The sequence below is a fragment of the Macrobrachium rosenbergii genome, chromosome 3 (assembly GCF_040412425.1).
Source record: "Macrobrachium rosenbergii isolate ZJJX-2024 chromosome 3, ASM4041242v1, whole genome shotgun sequence".
Taxonomy (NCBI): Eukaryota; Metazoa; Arthropoda; class Malacostraca; order Decapoda; family Palaemonidae; genus Macrobrachium; species Macrobrachium rosenbergii.
The window spans coordinates 91,190,988-91,213,902 of NC_089743.1; the positions used below are offsets into that span (position 1 = coordinate 91,190,988).

A 22,915-nucleotide genomic window follows, 5' to 3' on the forward strand; every position below is an offset into this window, starting at 1 on the left:
AGCATATCTGATTATAATTTTACTATTTTTTTGTAGCATACTAACAGATGTAACATGCGTTACAGATAGCGGAAGCATTTTTTTTTTTTTTTTTTTGCGAATCGATTGAAGAGATCTCTTCATGAATTAAGCGATGAATAAGTATGAAAAAAATTCCGTATGTTAAAGACCGGTATGGATTAAGGTATGAATGTTGCATTCACACTTGCGCTCGGAGTTGCGTGTTTTTTTTTTTAGTTTTCTTACGAGTTGCATACCGAAAAAAAATTGCCCCATAAAAATATTCGCGATTTTATACAGCCAGAGTTACAGAGTTTTTGCGAGAGTTAGAATGTAAAAAAAAATTAAGGATAAAATGTTCTAGTTTAGTATTTTTTTTTTTATCGGTTCATGAGAACACTAAAGATTCATCTGGTATTATCTATTAAGTGATATTTTTTGGCTGAATCCTGAACGTTTTTATGACAGCTGTTGAACGGGAATCCATTTTCCGTTAATTTTCAGAAAAACATCGTGGGCTTCTGGCAAAACGGAGAATTTTGTCAATTTTGACACATATTTACTTCCTTTTGAAGACTCAGAAGTCTGCTTCTTTTTGAGAGAGAGAGAGAGAGAGAGAGAGAGAGAGAGAGAGAGAGAGAGAGAGAGAGAGAGAGACAGACAGAGAGTAGGTCTAGCTCCAGTCTTTTCTGGAAACGCAACATCATGTAGGCCTATATCACTGAAAATAAATATACAGCATGTAACAGAATAACGGTATCTAATGTCATGAAATTGTATTTGAGAGAGAGAGAGAGAGAGAGAGAGAGAGAGAGAGAATAGGCCTAGCGCCAGTCTTGTCTAGTCTAGTTTTATACCCTGGAAACGCAACGTCATGTAAGCCTATATCGCTGAAAATAAATATACAGCGTGTAACAGAATAACGGTATCTAATGTCATGAAATCGTATTTGAGACATATTGATTTTAATGTCTATCTTTTTCACTCCCTTGAAGTTCGGTGTGCAATGTCTGAGAAGGAGAATTCACAGCGAATCACAAGTACTGTGAAACTCAGACATTGTATACAATGAGCCAAACATTCTTCATCAAGTACCTCAATTCTCAACGTTCCCCAGAAGAAGAAGAAGAAGAAGAAGAGGAAGAAGAAAAAGAAGAAGGAAAAAGGACTCAGCCTAACATATCGTCGTCGATATCTACCTCTTAAAAGTTGTATTGTTTATAGAAAAAAATCCAAGAAGGAAAAAGATTAGATCATTCTACATAATATCAGTTCGTGTTCCGACATGACGAATCGATGCACGAAAACTCATCTGAAAATCTAGACGATAAGAATAAAACTAAAAGGGTTCGAATCAAGAAGAGATTGGTATGGATTCCCGTATTAAAGATGCAGTCACGCGCGGAGTTCGGTAATTCGCGCCGGCAGTCGCCTTCTGAACGCGACCGAGACTCATGCAAAAATGAGCATCCATATTTCTCCTTGACGTATCACTTTTTTTTTTAACCAACAAATAACGGCGTCAGTCAATTGGTGCTTCAGTATTCGTTTGGCGGTCACCTTTGCAGGTCGTATCATCGTTTCGTTCCGGTCAGTTGGCGGTAATCATGGCGAGAAGTTAAAAAATAGGGGAAAAAGGGTACTATAAACTATGGCCATGTAACCAGTTTGTTTATGTGGTTCACTGCTCGCGGTGTCGGGACAAACTTTCCGTCTATTTTTGTGTTTTTTTATTTTTTTTTTTGTTTTTGTCTCGACACGTGAATGAACTACTGATCTCTTAGTTTATTGTTTGACACGTGGTGTACGGTATTTTATGTGTGTGTGAAAGCTTTGTCTGTCCTTGTCAACATCCTGATTTTTTTTTCATTTTATAGTTGGTATTTTGCGAACACTGAGTATTGTTCAAACGTCTCAGCAGTGACTGTGGAACAGATAGAAAGAGATTGTAAAAGCTTTCTATTTTTTGTGTATCTAATAATTTTCTTTAATTTACATCGCTGAAGGAATTGTGTACTTCAAGGACAACAGAAACTTCAAGACCTAAAACTTCTGTGACATAGACCCAACTTCCTCATTTCAGATTAATTTTGGACAAAATGAAATCCCCTCCTTGTTATTACTACCCAATTTAATCCTTGAAAACAGTCGTTGACATCACGTGAAATAAATAATCCGTTAAATCTTTCCAGTAACGCAAAATTCGGTCACTCAGCCGTTATTCGTTCCGCACAGCGGATGCTTCTCACCTGGTAGGCGATGAGCCGTTTCAAAGGCGAATCCCTCCTGCTAGTACTAAAGAATGATTGATTGTGGCTACTAAAACTGGCGTCACAACACCTAGGTTATTGACGCCGTAATAAATTACAAGAGGAAACTAAGAAATAAATAACTTTAAAAGTAGTTTCATATGACGTATCTAAACATAAATATCACGCACTGTGTAATCATATCCATACTAGTACTACTACACCAACACTCTGAACAAGTCAACTAGCCAGTGGAAAGGTAACATAAGGTCATCACGTAAGGACAAGAGAGAATAACTTGTCGATGCGAAATAAACAAGTTTACTGGTCAAAGGATGACGGTTAAAAGAACGCTCCATCTCGTGATAGGTTTGGATGGCTTCAGTGGCCTCAGTGTTACTCGAGAGCGCTGAAACTCCGGACAGTTCCGATGCAGCCATTATTTTAGTCGTAAAAGTGGCCTGAATGCCATCCTCTTTCTCGACGGATATTACTGGGGTTTTCATGATAAACGTAGACCTCTGCGTCTCAGCAGTCTTAGTGGTCGTTGAATATTTCAATTCGCCAGTCATGTGGACTGCTAGTTTCAATGCTATGAGAGGTTACAGGATATATATATATATATATATATATATATATATATATATATATATATATATATATATATATATATATATATAATAATCATGAAGCTACAAATGTTGTTTAATATCCAATTCACGCTACTTGGGGAATATCCCCGATGGGGAATTATCACCGAAGGGGATATTCCCGAAGCAGCGTGAATTGGATATTAAACAACATTTGTAGCTTCAAGACTGTATATAAATAATGGTATGGTAAAAATTTCATATATGTGTGTGTGTGTGTGTGTATAATACACAGTCAAATTTCATATATGCAAACCTCTAAATTACCTTTATTTATTCAGTATTTTATTGCTAAAGATCTTTTGTCACTCATTTCCGAGGAAGTTTGAATTTTATGTTGTTTTTAAAGGATGTTTATCTATTTTAAATGACAGTAATAACAACATTTACCTTTGCAATTACAGCTGGTGGGTTCAATAAACAACAAAATGATGGCTTGCAGACGCTTGCGTCCCGCAGTGAGGTTCCTGCTGTGCCTGGTCCTGGTCGAAAAGGAAATTTCGGCAGGTTAGTGAAGCCCTGTCAGATTTTTACACTTAATATAAGACGTCTTTTAAAATGATTCAGTTAATTTGCGTATTCATTTGATACCGATGTTGCGTAGCCCATTTTCACATGCAAAGTGAATATTGCTGCAAAAACATCGATAAATATAATATTCTGGTTCAAACTTCCACCTCCGCTGCAACACATATGTAGCCCATTTCAGTTCCTCGTGGGGAGAGTCGGTAGAGTTGTCGGCTAGCACTCGGTGGGTCCGAGTTCAAGTCTCCGGCCGGCCAATGAAGAGTTAGAGGAATTTATTTCTGGTGATAGAAATTCATTTCTCGCTATAATGTGGTTCGGATTCCACAATAAGCTGTAGGTCCCATTGCTATAGGTAACCAATTGGTTCTTAGCCACGTGAAGTAAGTCTAATCCTTCGGGCCAGCCCTAGGAGAGCTGTTAATCAGCTCAGCGGTCTGGTAAAACTAAGGTATACTTAACTTTTTCCACATACAAAGTTAACATTACTGCGATAACAGGGCATAAATAACTCAAGAATCGGAGCGAGTGGAAATGTGTACAGTGGGTAACATTTTAAGATGAATCGTCACATAGATTTGTACCAAATGCGTATTATGCGCATCTTACCACGTAGATCTAGTCATCTGCAAATTTTGACGTGTGGATGGATATAGAGTGAAGGAGAGATAATCTTTTTTATGTTTCTTTTAAATTTTGCAAGCGTGTCGCTAATGTATACATTATATGAATTTGTTTGCTCACCAGATAGTTGATATATATGTATATATAATGTATATATTTATTTATGTACACATATATACATATACTTATATTTATATATATATATATATATATATATATATATATATATATATATATATATATATATATATATATATATATATATATATATATATATATATATGTATATGTATGTCTGTATATGTATAGAGAGAGAGAGAGAGAAAGAGAGATAGTGTACGCTGCTCATGCGAAAAATTTTTAAAAGCCCAGAGACTATAGAGATATTCACTTCACTCCAATGTCGTCTGGGGTATATACTCCTCTTATATCTCATATATCACGTAGTTATTTCCATGGGAGGAAACTATATATATATATATATATATATATATATATATATATATATATATATATATATATATATATATATATATATATATATTATGGGTATTACGGGACTGTAACTATTGATATAATTTAATTTCTCCTTCAACCTCGATTGAAGGTTCAAGGTCATCAGAAAATGTCTATCTGCTATTCTCAGAAGCTGAGATTTCCTGATAGGGCAAGTGACGCAACCGGCAGAGTCGTTGGCAAATACAAAAATGATGATGATTGATTGCTAAGGATATGGAGCCTGTAGCCACCTAACCTAAACAATGATATCTAATGTAACTCTAAAATGTTTAAGAAGGCTGAAATAGTGGAAAACTCAATGCAAACGCTGAATTCGAAATATTTGGTTAAAAATAACTTTTCAGGAATATATATAAAGTTTTGTACATCTTGAATTTTCAATGAATACAATATTAGCAGAATATTCGATAGAAGAGTCATGTTGAAAAATAGTTCGAACTCAACTGGGCCTCCTCAATATCATAGCTTTGTAAAAAACAATTTCCCTCGCTATTCGCTTTGAAGATTTAGTCTTATAATATAATCTAAGTCTGGTGTCTTAGGGTATTTGATTGTGACTTCAAATAAGAATAAGTAAAAATTCGGCGCAATCGGGTTTTCTGTACAGCCGCTACAGCGTATAATCAAGACCACCGAAAATAGATCTGTCTCTTTGTGGTCTCGGTTTAATCCTGTATGAGCCTCGGCCCATGAAACTTTAACCACGGCCTGGTGGTGGCTTATCCTATATCGTTGCCAGGAGCACGATTTGGGCTAACTTTAACCTTAAATAAAATAAAAACTACTGAGGCTAGAGGGCTGCAATTTGATATGTTTGATGATTGGAGGGTGGATGATCAACATACCAGTTTGCAGCCCTCTAGCCTCAGTAGTTTTTAAGATCTGAGGGCGGACAGAATCAAGTGCGGACGGACAGACAAAGTTTCTTGTACAGAAAACTAAAATGGAATAAAATGAACAGTTTTTTCATCTGTCTGAATGAGCTAAAGAAATGATAGAAGAAGCGAATCAGTCGTGGTGCAATGTCTTCTTCACTCGGGGCCTGTTTGCGAAATGTCTTAATCATGTTACTAACAGTAAGTAGCATGTTATCAAAATGAAAGCAAACTCGAAAAAGGACTTCTTTGTCCAAACATTTCCTTCTACAGATTGTTTGTACCGTGCCATTGTTGTCAAGAGATTTAAGCGAATTTTGGAGAAGTTCTCAACGTGTTTGCGACAGTGTCACCGTTGAAATACATTCAAGTAGAAAATATAGAAAATGTTCAATTTTCAATTCCTTTATTCAACATTACAATACGTTTCTTAAGAACAGAATAATCAGTTTACTATTCCTTTGCCAATAGATGCTGGAAAAGAAGAGAATTCTATTTTTATTTTTTAGTTTTATTTTCTGTTTCTGCATTTAACAATTGAACAGGTTCAAAAAGAACGCTAATCTTCTTCATTATCTGAAAAAAGGTAATGCCTCCGAGGATTCATTTCAGACCTGTTTGAGAGCAATTATTTTTTAGTTTTATTTTCTGTTCCTGTATTTAACAATTGAACAGGTTCAAAAAGAACGCTAATCTTCTTCATTATCTAAAAAAAAGATTCATTTTATCTTTTCTTCGTAATGCCTCCGAGGATTCATTTCAGACCTGTTCGAGAGCAATTACCCCGAGGACGCCAGAGCCGTGAAACTGCTGGGTCCTTCTGGCTCGACAGAAAGAATCCAGGTCCTTCCAGGATCCATGATCCCGTCCTTTGAGACCACGGCGCCCTCAGAGGATTATCCGGAAGGCCGGGAAACGGAGGGCACGAGACCCAGGACCTCGAAATTGAACAAAGGTTCCAAGGACGCGACGGAGCTCAAATCGGAAGCCGTCACTGGCGTCTTACTCCAGGCAGATGAGGCGGCGTCTATTGACAGCTACGTGGACAGCGGGCAGGGGACTCTGCCCAATTTGACGGAGGTATGTTGGCAAGTTATAAAAATAAAAAAAGACAGTTCCCTGACACATTCAAAAAAAGTTCGCCGGCACCCGCCATATTGAAAAACCCAAACACGCACAAAAGGTTCGTCAACACCATCTATATAGCCACTGATTTAACTTTGTAGTAGAATGGAATGTAAAATTTAGGCAAAGGGACAAAAACTGGGACCCACGAGGTCTTCCAGCGCTGGAAATAATGTCGAAATAATTGTTAGGAGAGAGTGGAACGTGAAGTGGAAGAAAAGGAATATGAACGGAGGCATAGTAAAAGAAATGAAAATGGCTGCAGCTATATAGGGAGTATATGAAGAAACTCAAGTAACGCCTACAATGAATCGAGTGAGGCGCACTGACGGCACTGCCCTCCGGGGTGCGGGGATGGGGGAATTACGCGATAAATCTTGGCGGAAAGTTAGCGTTGTATCGAATGAACCCCCGGAGTTCTTTATATGCGATATGTTATTGCTTGTTTTCGCGCAGTTTATGACGTTCGTTTATAACAAACGAATCTTTTTACCGGACAGATTAAAAGCTTGAGGCTACCAGACGTGACGGAGAATTAATATTTTGACATTCAGTGCTAGAAAGTCGGTATTTTAAATCAGGCGAGCTATGGTACGGGTTAATTTTCACGAATGAATATAATCACTATTGTTTTGATAACGTGTCAAAAAGACATTATTGCACCTAGTATCGAAAGTAGGAAGCAATTTAAAGAAGAGGAGATTTTACGTTTTTTTATATAAAACTATTCCATTCAAATGATTAACGATTCTATTTTACGTAGACATGCACAGCAATTATATATATATATATATATATAAATATATATATATATATATATATATATATATATATATATATATATATATATATATATATATATATATATATATATATATATATATATATATATATATATATATATATATATATACACCAAGAGTTCAGTAAAGGTTCCGTATTCATTCTTCACTATCCGTGAATAGAACGAATTCAATTTCTTGATTCGCGCAAGTCTGATTTAGTACTAATCCATAACAAGACGAAACCAGACCCTCTTATTTGTGACGATAGCCTCTCGTCATATCAACTTAATTTAAAGGTAGTGTACATAATGTAACTGAGTTTTTTTTTTTAAAGAAATCGATTCGTTGTAAGAACTGAGTCTTACCAACTCAAACATGACAGAAGATTCCATATATATATATATATATATATATATATATATATATATATATATATATATATATATATATATATATATATATATATATACATACATACATGCATACTATACACACATATGTATACTTACGTTTTTTTAGTTTTCTGTAAAAGGAAAACTATTGTGCCGGCTTTGTCTGTCCGTCCGCCCTCAAATCTTCAAAACTACCGAGGCTAGAGGGCTGCAAATTGGCATGTCGATCATCCACCCTCCAATCATCGGAACACCACCCTCCTAGGGGGGGTTTGGGGGGGTCGGGTGGCGTTCACTGCGTAGAAAAAGCGGTCGTTCAGTGATGAATCAGCGTCGGGGGACTTTTGAACCTGGCTGAACGTGACGAGTGAAAGGAATTAGGCGGAAAGTTGGCGTTGTATCGAATGAACCCCCGGAGTGCTCGATGTGCCATTGCTTGTTCTCGCGCAGTTTATTGCGTTCGTTTATAACAAAAGAATCTTTTTACTGGACAGATTAAAAGCTTGAGACTACCAGACGTGACGGGAAATTAATATTTTGACATTCAGTGCTAGAAGGTCAGTGTTTTTTTAAATAAAACCATGATACGGGTTAATTTTCACAAGTGAATATAATCACTATTGTTTTGATAACGTGTCAAAAAGACATTATTGTACCTAATATCGAAAGTGAAAAAGAGGAGAAGGTCATTTATATAAAATTATTCCATTAAATGATTAACGATTCTATTTTTAAACATACACAGCGTTTATGTGTATATATAAATATGTATTCCATTCAAATGATTAACGATTCTACTTTATATAAAATATATATATATATATATATATATATATGTATATATATTGCATCAAAAATTCGGCAAAAGAGTAGTATTACACTTTAATATACGGAAAACCTTCAGTCCAGTGCTGTTAAATAAATTATATAAGTCTATTGATATATAGGTTTTAAAAGGAACTTAGTGCAGCTCATTTATATGTAGACCAAAGGATGACAGTTAAAACCTTTGCTAACTCTTGAAACATGGCGAAATACAAAGTAAGTTTAACATTAAATTTATATATATATATATATATATATATATATATATATATATATATATACATACATATATACATATATACATATATATATATACCAAGAGTTCAGTAAAGGTTCTATATTCATTCTTCACTATCCGTGAATAGAACGAATTCAATTTCTTGATTCGCGCAAGTCTGATTTAGTACTAATCCATAAGACGAAACCAGACCCTCTTATTTGTGACGATAGCCTCTCGTCATATCAACTTAATTTAACGGTACTGTACATAATATAAACTGAGATTTTTTTTTTTAAAGAAATCGATTCGTTGTAAGAACTGAGTCTTACCAACTCAAACATGACAGAAGATTCCATGATATATATATATATATACATACATATATACTATACACATATATATATTTGCAGGTTTTTAGTTTTCCGTAAAAGAAAAACTATTTTGCCGGCTTTGTTGTCCGTCCGTCCGCCCTCAGATCTTTAAAACTACGGAGGCTCGAAGGCTGCAAATTGGTATGTTGATCATCCACCCTCCAATCATCAAGCATACCAAATTGCAGCCCTCTAGCCTCAGTAGTTTTTATTTTATTTATGGTTAAAATTAGCCAAAATCGTGCATCAGGCAACGGTATAGGACAGGCCACCACCGTGCCCTGGTTAAAGATTCATGGGCCGCGGTTCATACAACATTATACCGAGACCATCGAAGGATAGATCTATTTTCGGTGACCTTGATTATACGCTGTACAGAATACTCGATTGCGCTGAAGAAACTTCAGCGTTTCTTTTATCCGTATCCTCTTTGGCCAATGGAATAAACAGTATTTATAATTCATGCGTGTACATAAATGTATAGTATTCTAGTGAAAATTAACAGATATATCTATAATGAATATCCACGATAATCTTTCAGTCTCGATTTCCACACTCTTTTTGAATAGCCGCTAGGAGCCATGAATTAGGCCTAAAGAGAAAAAAATGAAGGTACTTAACGTTGGTTGGGTTCGAATCTATGCGATTTGGAAAGTGAGATTACCGTTAACGCATGGTTTGCCAATGATAAACCTCACTCCTATTTATGGACTGCTCCAGGAACAAAAGCCCTTGCTGGCATAAGGCTGGCCTAATCAGCATCAACTCTTCTTGTTGCATGGCTAAATTGGCTCTCTCTCTCTCTCTCTCTTCTATATATATGTGTGTATATATTGGAAAAAATGTCATTTATTACTCTTATATAACAATAGCAGTCCTTAAAGAAACGTTTTTGAAGAAAATCTGCGCCGATTCAAGTCATTTCTAGAGTAATTTGTCATAAACAAAAGACAGACGACTCGATATTAGTCTCGACTCAAAATGGCTATATTAGCTCTTCACCACCTGCTCAAAAGTTCGATTGGCGGCCGGCTGATGAAGAGTTAGGCATTTATTTCAGTCGCTATAATGTGGTTCGTTCCACAAAACTGGTTTTCAATTGGTTCTTAGCCGCGTAAAATAAGTCTAATTCTAGGAGAGCTGTTAATCAGCTCAGTGGTTTAAAATTAACAGTCGCCGTTCCAAAACTGGTTTTCTGAGATTCTGGGTTTATTTGAAGCCATCCAGACATTCTGGATCTAGTTTACTAGAATTTAGTTGTCAACAGTTTAAAAAAATCGAATGAAAATAATAAGTGTCAGCATTAACTTATGTTAGTTTTATTTTTTCTTACTTCAGGTAACCATATGCGTCCGTTTTCGTTTGCTGCACGGAGGCCAGCCAGCCACGCTGTTCAGCTACTACGACGGAAAGGTGTTCGAACAACTCAATGTCGGTTAGCTTTTTTCGACAATATATTGGTCCCATTTACTTGCATCCATCCATGCGATATCGACTGTCTTTAACAAACTCATTTTATAGTATATAATGTATTTATATTAATGAAAATCAATCTAAAATCCAGTTTTTAATTTGTTTCCCCACCTACGAAAAATGCCGCGAACATCATCCTCGTGCGGGCGTCTTCTATCCAACAAAAGCCATCAAGTACCCGAACAAAGAGCTGCTCGTCATGTGCTGTGCCTACCACGTTCACCAGTACGTCAAAATACCAATTCGTCTTTTTACCTGGGAGCACCTCTGTTTGGCCCTCAACATCCGAAAGGACACGCTGCATATCATTTTCAACGACCGGGTAGGAGACAGTGTTTTGTTTTCCTTGAAACCAACATGATCCCTCTTCGCTGGATACGCGGGATATCTCTGTTATGAATTCATTCACACGAATTTTCACTTTCGTACGTTGGTCAGTGTTGACACAAGCATTTCAGTGCATGTGTGTGATTTACATTTTAGTACGGATTCATGATGAAGGTTTTTACAAGTTATTTAGTCTCTCAGTAATGGAAGAAGCTAGTTATGGCATCTAATGTTGAAGGGTTAACGTTTGCAGTATTTTTTTATTCTTCTTGTTGATGCTACTAATAATTCTCTCCCTTCTATTTGATATCGAATTATATTATATATATATATATATATATATATATATATATATATATATATATATATATATACACACATAAACTATAACAACCTATATCACACGATTTTTACCCTTGAAAGAGTGTGCCTTCAGGAGGCGCCAGACTTCCTGTTTTAAAGTCTTTTGGAATGTAATGTTAGTTCCATGCCCTTTTACCTCCCAAGTCGCAAACCACTTCCAGTGAGAGTACCCATCCATCTATTCATGACCAGGATTTGAATTTTGACCATCGCACCATGGAGCCCATTTATATTAAGATGTATGAACAGCAAATGTGAACATGCGTAGATTTCACAGTAAATACGAGTCACAGAAATGCCGTAGATTATGATACTAATGATTTTGGTAAGTTAATGGGACAGCCTTCACGACGTCTTTCCAAACCACATCTCTCCCTCTTCCAGGTATACCTCAACACGGCCAAAAGGAACGAAACGGACTCCTCGCCGGAAAAGGCCTATGTTAAGGGCGGCGGTCGATTCGTCATGGGTCAGAACATAAACCTTGACGCCGAGTGGGACGTTACCCAGTCTGTCCACGGCGAACTGGTAGATTTCAGACTGTACAACCACGACGTCCCAGTGAACATGATGCAAGATTACGTAGCTTGCAAACCTGACCCCATTCCCTTTGAGCCTCTGTACGCCTACGGACAGAATGAATCCGAGCTCATCCTGAAAGGGAAAACGAAGTCATTCAGCATCGCGCTGTCAGAGGTCTGTAGGCCGAGGAACGGCTACATCACCCTGTTTCCTGAGAGAATGACTTTTGAGGAGGCCTTCAACAGGTGTAACTATCTGAGGGGAGACATGGGCGTGCCTCGAAGTAAAGAAGAAAACACCAGGCTCTTCGACGAACTGATCGTGTTCAATGATCAGTGCATCCAAGGGTGGGCTGCCCTGTACTGGCTCGGCCTCAAGAGCAACATACCAAAGGGCGTGTGGCAGTACACCGGTGACAACACCACCCTAACCTACGGCAGCTGGCTGGAAGGCTGGGAGATACCTTCTAAGCAGTATCCGTGTGCAACGGCAGCTGCTGTTAATTTTCCATACCTGTGGTACAACGCTGACTGCGACACTCTGACCTGCCCTGTCTGTAACTTCACGGCCACCCCTGCGTTTCGACTGAGAGGCCTCTGTCGGGAATCGAAGTTTGACCGAGATTACTTCCTCAACGGGTACCGCAATGGCCGGCCTATGTTTGAGGGGATGTTTTTCAGCCAGATAGTGTGGAATAACGAGACGTGGGTCCTGCGGAGCCGAAAGGAAAAGGGCGTTGTGGCTGAAATGATTGAAAGGCGGCCCAAAGGTTATCCTTTTGGACTCACCGTCTGGGCAATTACGGGAGATAATTGTGTCGTTAAGGAGGTAATGTAAAACGTCCAGATGATTTTGTGCAGGTTTGTTGTTCTATAAAATTAGTGAACGTTTAGATTTTATGTTTATATATGGCTGCCTTTAAATTCGAGGTTGAAAAATATTACTGGCATTGTTGTTTACTGAAAAGTTTTGATGAAAAATGAACTATGAAAAACTTACTGTGGTGATGAAAGAAGGGTTTGAAATTTTTTGGTGAGATTACAATTCCTCTTTTATTAAAAGGTGTCTTTTCCAGCATTTTTTTAATGTTATAAAAGTTTTGCTTTAATTAAATTCTGATCTCTCTCTTTCCCTAATATATCATTCTTTGCAATGCCTAGTATCTAACAATAATTATTTAGTGTTACGATATAGTAAACTACAATATCCCTTAATAACACATCTAAAAAACATTTGTAGGAAAATATCTAGATTTCTGACAGGGCAAAAAGTACCGATAGGACCCTAGATAAGTCAACATTCTACGTAGTGAACAATATCACTGACCGATTACGAATTTCTCCCACGCCTCCCGCAGACCGAATACCTACTGACCTACTGCGGTGACAACGACTTCACCTGCAGTGACGGCTCCTGCATCAACATAGTGAACAGGTGCGACCAGGTCACTCACTGCCCAGACAACTCAGACGAGCTGAACTGTGGGATCCTGCAAGTGCCGACGGGGTACACTGCCAACTTACCTCCGCCCAGCTTCGATCGGGGCGCCGCTGCTGATGAAGATTGCGGTGGAGATCACCTCCGTCCGTGAGTTCAACTTGGTTGGCTTCAGCATGCAGCTGGACGTTATCCAGAGCGTCACTTGGAAGGACGCTAGACTCACGTTCGCCAATCTGCGTCCTGGGGACTTTATCAATCAAGCGGGGGTGAGGGAAATGTTATTTTGTGGATTACAGGTTACGGATGTAATGGACACTTCGCTTATCGGGCAAGGATGATAGGCGACATCTTTTGTGTGTAGAGATATGACATCATTCATGAGTCAGATTGTATAATTGCATAATTTGCAAGCCCAATTGTAAATTCAGCATGCGCAGCGTCTTTCATAACTGCTTTATTCAAGTGTCCAATTGTAATTGCATCTTTCACAAGTACAATTATAATTCTATTCTTCACAATTTCAATTGCAACTGCTTCTTCGACACTTCCAGTCATAACTGTAGCACTCGCAAACTGATTTATAATAACTGTCCAGTTGGGACTGCATCTTTTGCAATTGCAAGTATTATAATTACATCTTTCTAAAATTAAATTGTAACCGCATCTTTCACAAGTCCAGTCATAATTTCATCGTTCACAAGCCCAATTTTAATCGCATCGTTCAGAAGTCCAGCCATTTGTACTAGTCGCATATCCAGTTGAAACTGCATTTTATACAAGTCCAGTTATTCAGACTGCATCTTTTGTAAGTCTAGCCTTCCTTAGTTTCATCGTTGACTTGCCTAGTTGCAACCGAATTTTCACAATTTCAGTAATCAAAATTACATTATTCAAAAGTCCAGCCATAATTGCATTGTCGAAACTTCGACCAGAGAGATTGCACTTTTCCGCAAGTTGTGGTATAGTTTTAGGCCTATGTATTCTTTCTAAATTTACGTAAAGTGGAAATGCGTATTATGTGGAAGAAGGATATTGGGTTTTGTCGTGTTTATATTTAGTTGTGAAAATCATTGTGTTTGGGTGTTTCGTGTATTTAATTGCAAGTATACGTTTAATAGTGCTTAAGTATCGGTGGTCGGTTGTTCTGTTGTTAGTCGAACGTTCGGCCATAGTTGTCGGTGCCTTCAAATTCACTTAATTATTCCTTTTCTTCTTAAAGTTCATTTAGTGAGATTTCCTTTAGGAGATATGTATGTCTAAATGTAAGGAGAACTTCATGGAGTGTCCTATACCAATCCCAATCTCAATTCAGGTGAAGAATATCGAATGCGCCATTTGAACTAACAGTTTAGTATATATCTTAGTTTAACCAGAGTACTGAGCTGGTTAACAGCTCTAAGTTTGTACGATTTATGTCTTGGATAATTTACACAACGCAATGTGGTTTTGATTGAATAATATAGTTGAAGTAACCTGGGTTGCATAAAAGTTAGGCCACGATTAGGTTAGTACGTTTCAAACCGTATAGGTTATACGATCACTTTACGATTTGAAGTGCTACATTTATTCTGAACGATTAGGAGTATGCATCATTCAGAAGTCAAGCCATAATTGCATCGTTCAAAAGTCCAGCCTTAATTGCATCGTTCAAAAGTCCAGCCTTAATTGCATCTTTCACAAGTCTTAACAGTTATCAGTGCATCTTTCTCAAATCCACTCATAATTGCATCCTAAACATGTCCATTTGTAACTGTATCTTTCGCAAGTTCAGCAGTATTAATTGTACCTTTCATAAGCCCAATCATCTTTGCATCATTTATGTACTCATTTAAACAATACCTTTCACAAACCCATTTATAATAGCGTCTCTCACGAGTCCCATTGCACTTTGGCGCAGGTAGACTCACCCATCTGGAGACCCATCCTGGCTGTCAAAGACGCTTCGAAGAGCCCGACGAACATCGAGATGAGGAACGAGGGATTCCGAGTCAATCGGGAATCGACGCCGCTGTCAGACCAGGACACGAAAACGAGAGAAGGTGAGAGATTTGCAGCTTTTGCTGTTTTTGTGAATTTCTTAAGCGCGCCATATCCTACAACACGTTTCCGTGGAATATGTGATATGCAGATTACAACGTCCTTAGGCCTTGCAGATTAGACCTATCAATTCCCATACAGATTAGCAAGTCTTTAGGCTTTGCAGATTAGACCTACCAATTCCCATACAGATTAGCAAGTCTTTAGGCTTTGCAAATTAGACCTACCGAATCCCATACAGATTACCAAGTCTTTAGACTTTGCAGATTAGACCTACCAGTTCCCATACAGATTACCAAGTCTTTAGGCTTTGCAGACTAGACCTACCAATTCCCATACAGATTACCAAGTCTTTAGACTTTGCAGATTAGACCTACCGAATTCCCATACAGATTACCAAGTCTTTAGACTTTGCAGATTAGACCTACCGAATCCCATACAGATTACCAAGTCTTTAGGCTTTGCAGACTAGACCTACCAATTCCCAGACAGATTAGCAAGTCTTTAGACTTTGCAGATTAGACCTACCAATTACCAAGCGCGTGTAATGGAACGAGGTAGGCGTACTGGATTCTACTTGCCTGTTATAATCGAGTTCTTTTACATAGAATAACGGAGTAAGAATTAATATAGGCCACTTACAAGAATTAGAAATGCGCAATGCGAATCACACGCCATTTATACGATTCTACTAAGAAATACGTTATTAAATCTAGATAATTTTTGCATAATATGAGACACAGAACATTTGGTAGGCCTACTACTTTTTAAATTTTTTACTAAGCCTCTGACAAATTCCTACTCAGGGAAAACAAACGAAACCGATTATGAACGCTTTAATTTCCTGCTTATACCCCATTGATGAAACTCCCTCCTCTTTGCAGACAAGCTGTACGCAGGCGCGGACAACAGCATGAAGATCGTGCAGCAGTACACAGTGCAGTTCATGTGTCTGTTCAGACTCCAGATGTACCCGTTCGACACACAGCAGTGCCTCTTATCCTTCAACATAACCAACATGGAGCAGAATTTCATATTTCAGAAGGTATTTCAACGTCGATTCTTCTTCTTCTTCTTCTTCTTCTTCTTCTTCTTCTTCTTCTTCTTCTTCTTCTTCTTCTTCTCCAGCCAGATAGCGTGAGGAGCAATGGTTTGCCGCCTTCATAAATTTCTTACGTGCAGTTTGATGACCTTGATTCTATTTTTTTTTTAGCATCTATTATGTTTTAATAGATGGAGATAATGATTTCGTGAGTTTGTCAGACACGGTACGTAAGGTACGAACGTTAGGAATTTGTGAATGGCTAAACAGTATTTATGTACATCGTAGTCTGATGAACTCTTGGGCACTCGAATGAAGTGTCATGAAAAGTAAGAAATTCCTGAGAGAGAGAGAGAGAGAGAGAGAGAGAGAGAGAGAGAGAGAGAGAGAGAGAGAGAGAGAGAGAGAGGCGTTAATAGTTGGCTAGGAGAAGCTTATGTGCACATTGAAATTATTGTTTTAGGCTTGTAATTACTTAACGTATTTGTTAATAAACTGAATGAATAAGAGAGAGAGAGAGAGAGAGAGAGAGAGAGAGAGAGAGAGAGAGAGAGAGAGAGAGAGTTAGTTAGCTGAATAAAAAACTCATATTCTTGTTAAAATAAAGTTAGCTTTTAGGCTGTAATTACTTAAATAAATTGAATAAATAAGAGTAATAACTCCTGAGAGAGAGAGAGAGAGAGAGAGAGAGGGAGAGAGAGAGAGAGAGAGAGAGAGAGAGAGAGAGAGAAATAAACTTCATGAAAAGTACGTAACTGATCGAGATAAAAAAAGAAATGAACAAGGAACCAGAATTCGGCTCAAGAACAGTTATTTGAATTCGACGAGATTGCACCGTAAGCATGCAACCACCTGATTTCTCGGCAAGCATTGAAGGGTGAGGTAGTCGGCCCCACACCCTTTTTTCTCGGCGGCCTTGTGAGCGGTAGCACGCTGACGACCTTGCTCCTTACAGTCGTCTGCCGAGCACTGCACCTCTCAGCCTCGGCTCCCAATATATATATATATATATATATATATATATATATATATATATATATATATATATATATATATATATATATATATATATATATATATTATAAATATATGTATATTATATTATATATATATATATATAACAACTCTATATATACACCCTATATATTAAAAAATGAGGCAGAGTTAACAAAGTCTGTTTTAAAAATGAGTGCAGTCATCTTTTTTTCTCTCTCTCTCTCTCTCTCTCTCTCTCTCTCTCTCTATGGGGATTTATTCTAATCATTTAATCACTTTGATAAAAATGCGCTCAGTAATTACAAAACCAGAAACTACTCGTTTTAGAATTTGACCCAGCTAAAATATCTTGCGAATTCGAACCGAACTAAGTAAATAACGAAACCTATCAGTAAATAACCCATATTAAGCAAGATTCTGAAATGCAGGGCGCCTAACTAGTGAGTCACTAACCTACAGTCAAACATGGAGCGTGACAAAGAGCTGATAAAATAATTTCGGGTCAAAATTATTTGGTTTGAGGGATGAACGTGTTTTCATATGGGTGGTGAGGTATCGCACGGGTTGGCCCTGTCGATATGCCCGAAATGTTGTACTTTATGTGACCACAAGGCTGATTGGTAGTACGTTAACCTCATTTTCTTACGCACAAACACTGGCGTCCTTTACTTCGTGGAATTTGGTTTTATATATATATATATATATATATATATATATATATATATATATATATATATATATATAATATATATATATATTCACGAAGGAAAGAGAAACAATGGATTGCTGTGAGGCCTTTCGACTGTCGTCCTTTACTTAGCAAAGTGAAGGACGACAGTCAAAAGGCCTCACAGCGCTCCAGTGTTTCTCTTTCCTTCGTGGATTTCGCCTTTATTTATATATTCATCACGTTCCGTATTTTCGTTATTCAGTTATACACACACACACATATACACACAAACATAACACACACATACATACATACATACATACATACATACATTCATTCATAAGTGCACCTACTTGTTTTGTCCACACCATAAGTCTAAAACCATTTCTTTCCTACTGACAGAAAACACCTCTTGTCTTTGTGCAACTGTGCTTTCTGAAACTGAATGACCTGCGTTTAGACGCGCATGCGCACAAAGTAATCCCAAGATCATGGGGAAACAGCAGTCTGGTTTCAGTCCGAATACAAGGTCGTCCCATTGAGGCATGAGGCAAAGTTTAACCTGTCAACAGTAAATATGTAATAATAATAAACACTGGGAAATAGACCAATAGCGAAGATGTTGACAGCTCTTTGTTGTACTGTTTGTAAATCGCGATTAGGTAGTATTGTATTTTGCTTTGTGATTTAGTTACCTCCTGAATCTGACGAAACTGTTTTTTTTTTTTTTTTGGCACTGGCTGATAATCTCGGATCAGGACACTTGGTAAAACCTGGTTGATCAGTTCAGCCCCCAACATTTACTTTGTGGAGATCTGTAAAAACCCTTCCGAATTCTCTTCCTCATTCTGTTTTTCCTGAATTTTATGACCTGAATTTTTATTTTATATATATATATATATATATATATATATATATATATATATATATATATATATATATATATATATACATATACATATACACACATACACACCACTAACGGATCCAGAAAAATTTAATTTGGGCACTAATTTTCATATATATATAAATAATATGTATAATATATATTTCTATATCTATATGTATTTCTATGATAGATTTTTTATTTTTTCCCATTTTTATATTTCTCATTTATATTATTATCTAAATCTTCAGTATTATTATTTCGTCATTATTTATCATGGGAGGGGCATGTGCCCAAGTGCCCCCAGATCTGCTAGTGATATATATGTATATATATATATATATATATATATATATATATATATATATATATATATATATATATATATATATATATATATATATATATATATATATATATATATATATATATGCACAGGGTGAACCAAAAGTAGGTGGACAGTAGATGGTAACATTTGTTTTGAGATTACGTATACAGTTATATTGACTGATAAAGTAAAATTTTTACAAACTGTTATTACATTTACAATTAAATTTTATTGTGTACAAAATACAATACAAAGGTGCTGAATGTTTGATTAATGCAGGTGCTCAAACTGCTCTTCATCACAATCTGCACAACTTTGAAGTCTCTCTTTTCACATTTTGACAAACATTTTTGCACAAGTCTCTTTGTCTATTCATTTCTTGAATTAGAATTTAAATTATCTGCCATTATGGGTTATCTGAAAAAAAAATACCAAATTTAAATCAATTTAGTTACAGAATTTAATGTAACACAAATTCCACAGTTATAACAAGCACCGTCATTATAGTATAACCTAACACAAACCCTGTTCTACCTATTGTCCACCTACTTTTGGTTCACCCTGTATGTATGTATGTGTATATATATATATATATATATATATATATATATATATATATATATATATATATATATATATATATATATATATATACATGACTGTGAGGTATTTTCTGTTAAAACAGAATTCCTTCAAATATAAGGGAGCCCATAGAAATGCCAAAATGTGGAAAATAAAGGCTCTATTTCAGAGACCAAACTGTCTCTCTCCTCAGGCAAATTTGTTTTCCACATTTTGGAGTTTCTTTTATATATGGGCTTATATATTATATATATATATATAAAGAGTCAGGACCTAACTCTAGGTGAGTTTAGGCACCGTCCAGGGCCTTAGATGATAAGAGATAAGTTGTCCCCGGGTTAGAAGAAGGCAAGTCTAACGTCGAGTTCAGTATCCTTGGTCTATCTCCGTTGCACAGAGCAAAATTTATTGGATACAAGTCGCGTTTCACGACATAGCGATCGAGGCCAAATAAAACAACGACTTTCGCTCGCATCACGAGTGGTTCTAGTACTAGCTGTCAAAAAGATAACGAATTTTGTTAGTATCACGAGTGGTTCTAGTACTAGCAGCCGTGACAGTGACTATCACTAGCCTGCGTTTCATCCGCTGTTGTCGTCAGCAGTTCTCTTTCATCTTGATAATAAATAAGTGTATAAATAAGTAAATAAATAAATAAAAAAATGAAAATAATAACCCAACCTTATTTCGATTTAAAAGACCATTTTCCGGTCCCCCCAGAGGTTAGTCCAAGTTCTGTACTGTTGAACCGAGGCTTCAGTCGCCGTGTTGCGTTCGTAAATATTCCTTTCTTTTTGTTACCTTTCTTTTCATTTTATTCCCTCATCCTTCTTTATTCCCTACCTTTCTGTTCGTTTTATTTCCCCCTTCCTTCTTTGTTCCTCATCTGTTTATTCATTTGTGTGTCCACTTTCTTTACGTTTTATTTTCTTGTTCACCTTTCTCTCTTGCTTGCAAGTTCTCTGGTTCAGGTAATGATTGTAACGATAATGAACATTAGAAATGATTGTGAATAATAATAATAATAATGATAAAAACACTCACACGTAGATGTATGTTTGAAAAGCATTACAACATTTGTCCGAGCGAGTATATTTAGAATTTATGCTTATCTTTGGAAAGCAGTTGCATCAAATGATTAGATATATATAATTATATATATGCATATATGTTATAACATATATACATATACATAAAACTATATAATATGCATATAATATAAATATGAGATTATAGTAGAACATCAAGTGTGTATTTGTAAGCAATTGTCATTCTTAGGGTTACTTGGAAATTCAAGTATAAATCCTGGTGTTATACATACGGTGGAAAGTGTCTTGTATGTGTAGTGTATATTACGGAAGCGAGAGTGGTGTGTTGGGTGTAAATATGTTTTAATGACACAAAATAAAAATTTTTTTCCCTGAAGTTGTATCAATAATCAATCAGTCATGAAGTCTAGCGGAGATTTACGATTAGATAACAGTCACACAACATTAGAACTTATGTTTGCATTCATCATAATGACACCTGAACGCTAATTCAAAAAATAATTCATGTCATAAGTCGCCTTTGTATAATAGATTTACCAGTTCTGAGCCACATAAACCGTAAGAAGCAATGTCTCTCGTAATGATGAAATGTTTATGTTTCTTCAATATATCTGCGGACGAAATTTCTGGCGTCAATTATTGACAAAATTAAGTCGAATAGGATGATAGAGTTAAGATGAGGATATAATTATGTATCATATTATAATATAGTGCTGTCGGCAAACAAATACCAAGTCCTGGGGAACTTGCGAGACCGAACATTGGCAAGACTCTACGCTGGCAAGACTCTACACTGACGAGACTCTGCATGACTGTAGTGACTGCAGAACCGCAAGGTCAGACACCACTCACGGATAAGATAACGCGTCATATCCTCTGTTCTGTCTCCAACATGTACCATGCGCTGGTTGTGTCTGATTGCTCTGCGATAAACAAATAGGAACCATGGAAGGAAAGTCGGTCTATTTTTCTCAGTTTTATTTTTGGCGTCGTGTAGTGCATCGGAAAGACGCTGATTACAGGCGAAGCAGATGATCTTCGACAATCTTTGAGTTATTATAGAATTTAGGCAACAGTTACCTTTGGTCTCCAGAGCCCTAGACTGGTTTGGTGAACTTAATTCGATACACTGGTCTTTAGAAAGACGTCCTGTGAAAAAATGAATAATAGGTAATGAAAGGGCTAGAAATTTTAAAGCATAAATCTGACGTATTTGGGATTTAGCAATTGGGGAATCAGGGGAAAGTATGGCAGAAGAAAGTTCAGTGAAATTCCCCGGTGAAAATCAGGTAAATATTTCTGATAAAAGCAACTGTCCTTTTATTTTTTTTTTAGATCACTTAACAGTAAGATGGCTTATATATAAATATATATATATATATATGTATTATATTATATATGCATATATAAACATATGTATATATTATATATATATATATGTGTATATATATATATATATATATACTATATATATATATATATATATATATATACATATATATGTGTGTGTGTGTATATATATATAGTCGCACAGTGACATTTTTCACATTCACAAATATTAAGCCACAAATTTCTTTTAATATCCGGATCACTATACCTCGGGAATAACTTCCACCCAAGAAAAACTGTGAGCTAAGTGCTTCGTCTCCAGAGGTATACGAACTGCTGATTCAGTGACTTTGACCACTGAACTGATTTCAAAAATGATTTGGGGAATCATTTTCCAACGAAAACCTTGAAATCTGAAACCGGAAATAAATGAAGAAACTCCAGTCTTATCGTTGGCTTCAAATCTAGTCATCAAGAAACATTGTTTTAAAATGCCCCAGCAAGTACTCTCGATCAGAAAGCATAGCGGTCGTATATACAGGCTGTGATAATCAATATCATAATTCCAGTGACTAAGAGTAATGCATCGTCTCTCTCTCTCTCTCTCCCTCCAACAGGTTGGTGTTCTCTTCAGTGGGGAGAGAAGGCTGCTTGAGTATAAATGCATAAAAGAGGAAATGCTGGGAATTGAAGATGGCCCTGGGATCGTTG

The 22,915-nt window shown here is 36.6% G+C and overlaps 1 protein-coding gene across 1 annotated transcript in view; it reads left to right on the forward strand.

Annotated features, from left to right (window-relative positions):
* The first annotated feature begins 3,307 nt into the window (after positions 1-3,307).
* LOC136827839 (uncharacterized) overlaps positions 3,308-22,915 on the forward strand; it is a 24,116-nt gene continuing 4,508 nt past the window's right edge. Inside the window, 10 exon segments of the mRNA XM_067085300.1 lie at positions 3,308-3,406; positions 6,206-6,522; positions 10,499-10,595; positions 10,801-10,955; positions 11,708-12,673; positions 13,203-13,391; positions 13,393-13,551; positions 15,183-15,324; positions 16,207-16,367; positions 22,822-22,915. The exon segment at positions 22,822-22,915 is cut by the window's right edge and continues 2 nt beyond it. Coding sequence (XP_066941401.1) covers positions 3,328-3,406; positions 6,206-6,522; positions 10,499-10,595; positions 10,801-10,955; positions 11,708-12,673; positions 13,203-13,391; positions 13,393-13,551; positions 15,183-15,324; positions 16,207-16,367; positions 22,822-22,915 — 2,359 coding nt within the window. The 5' untranslated portion in view covers positions 3,308-3,327.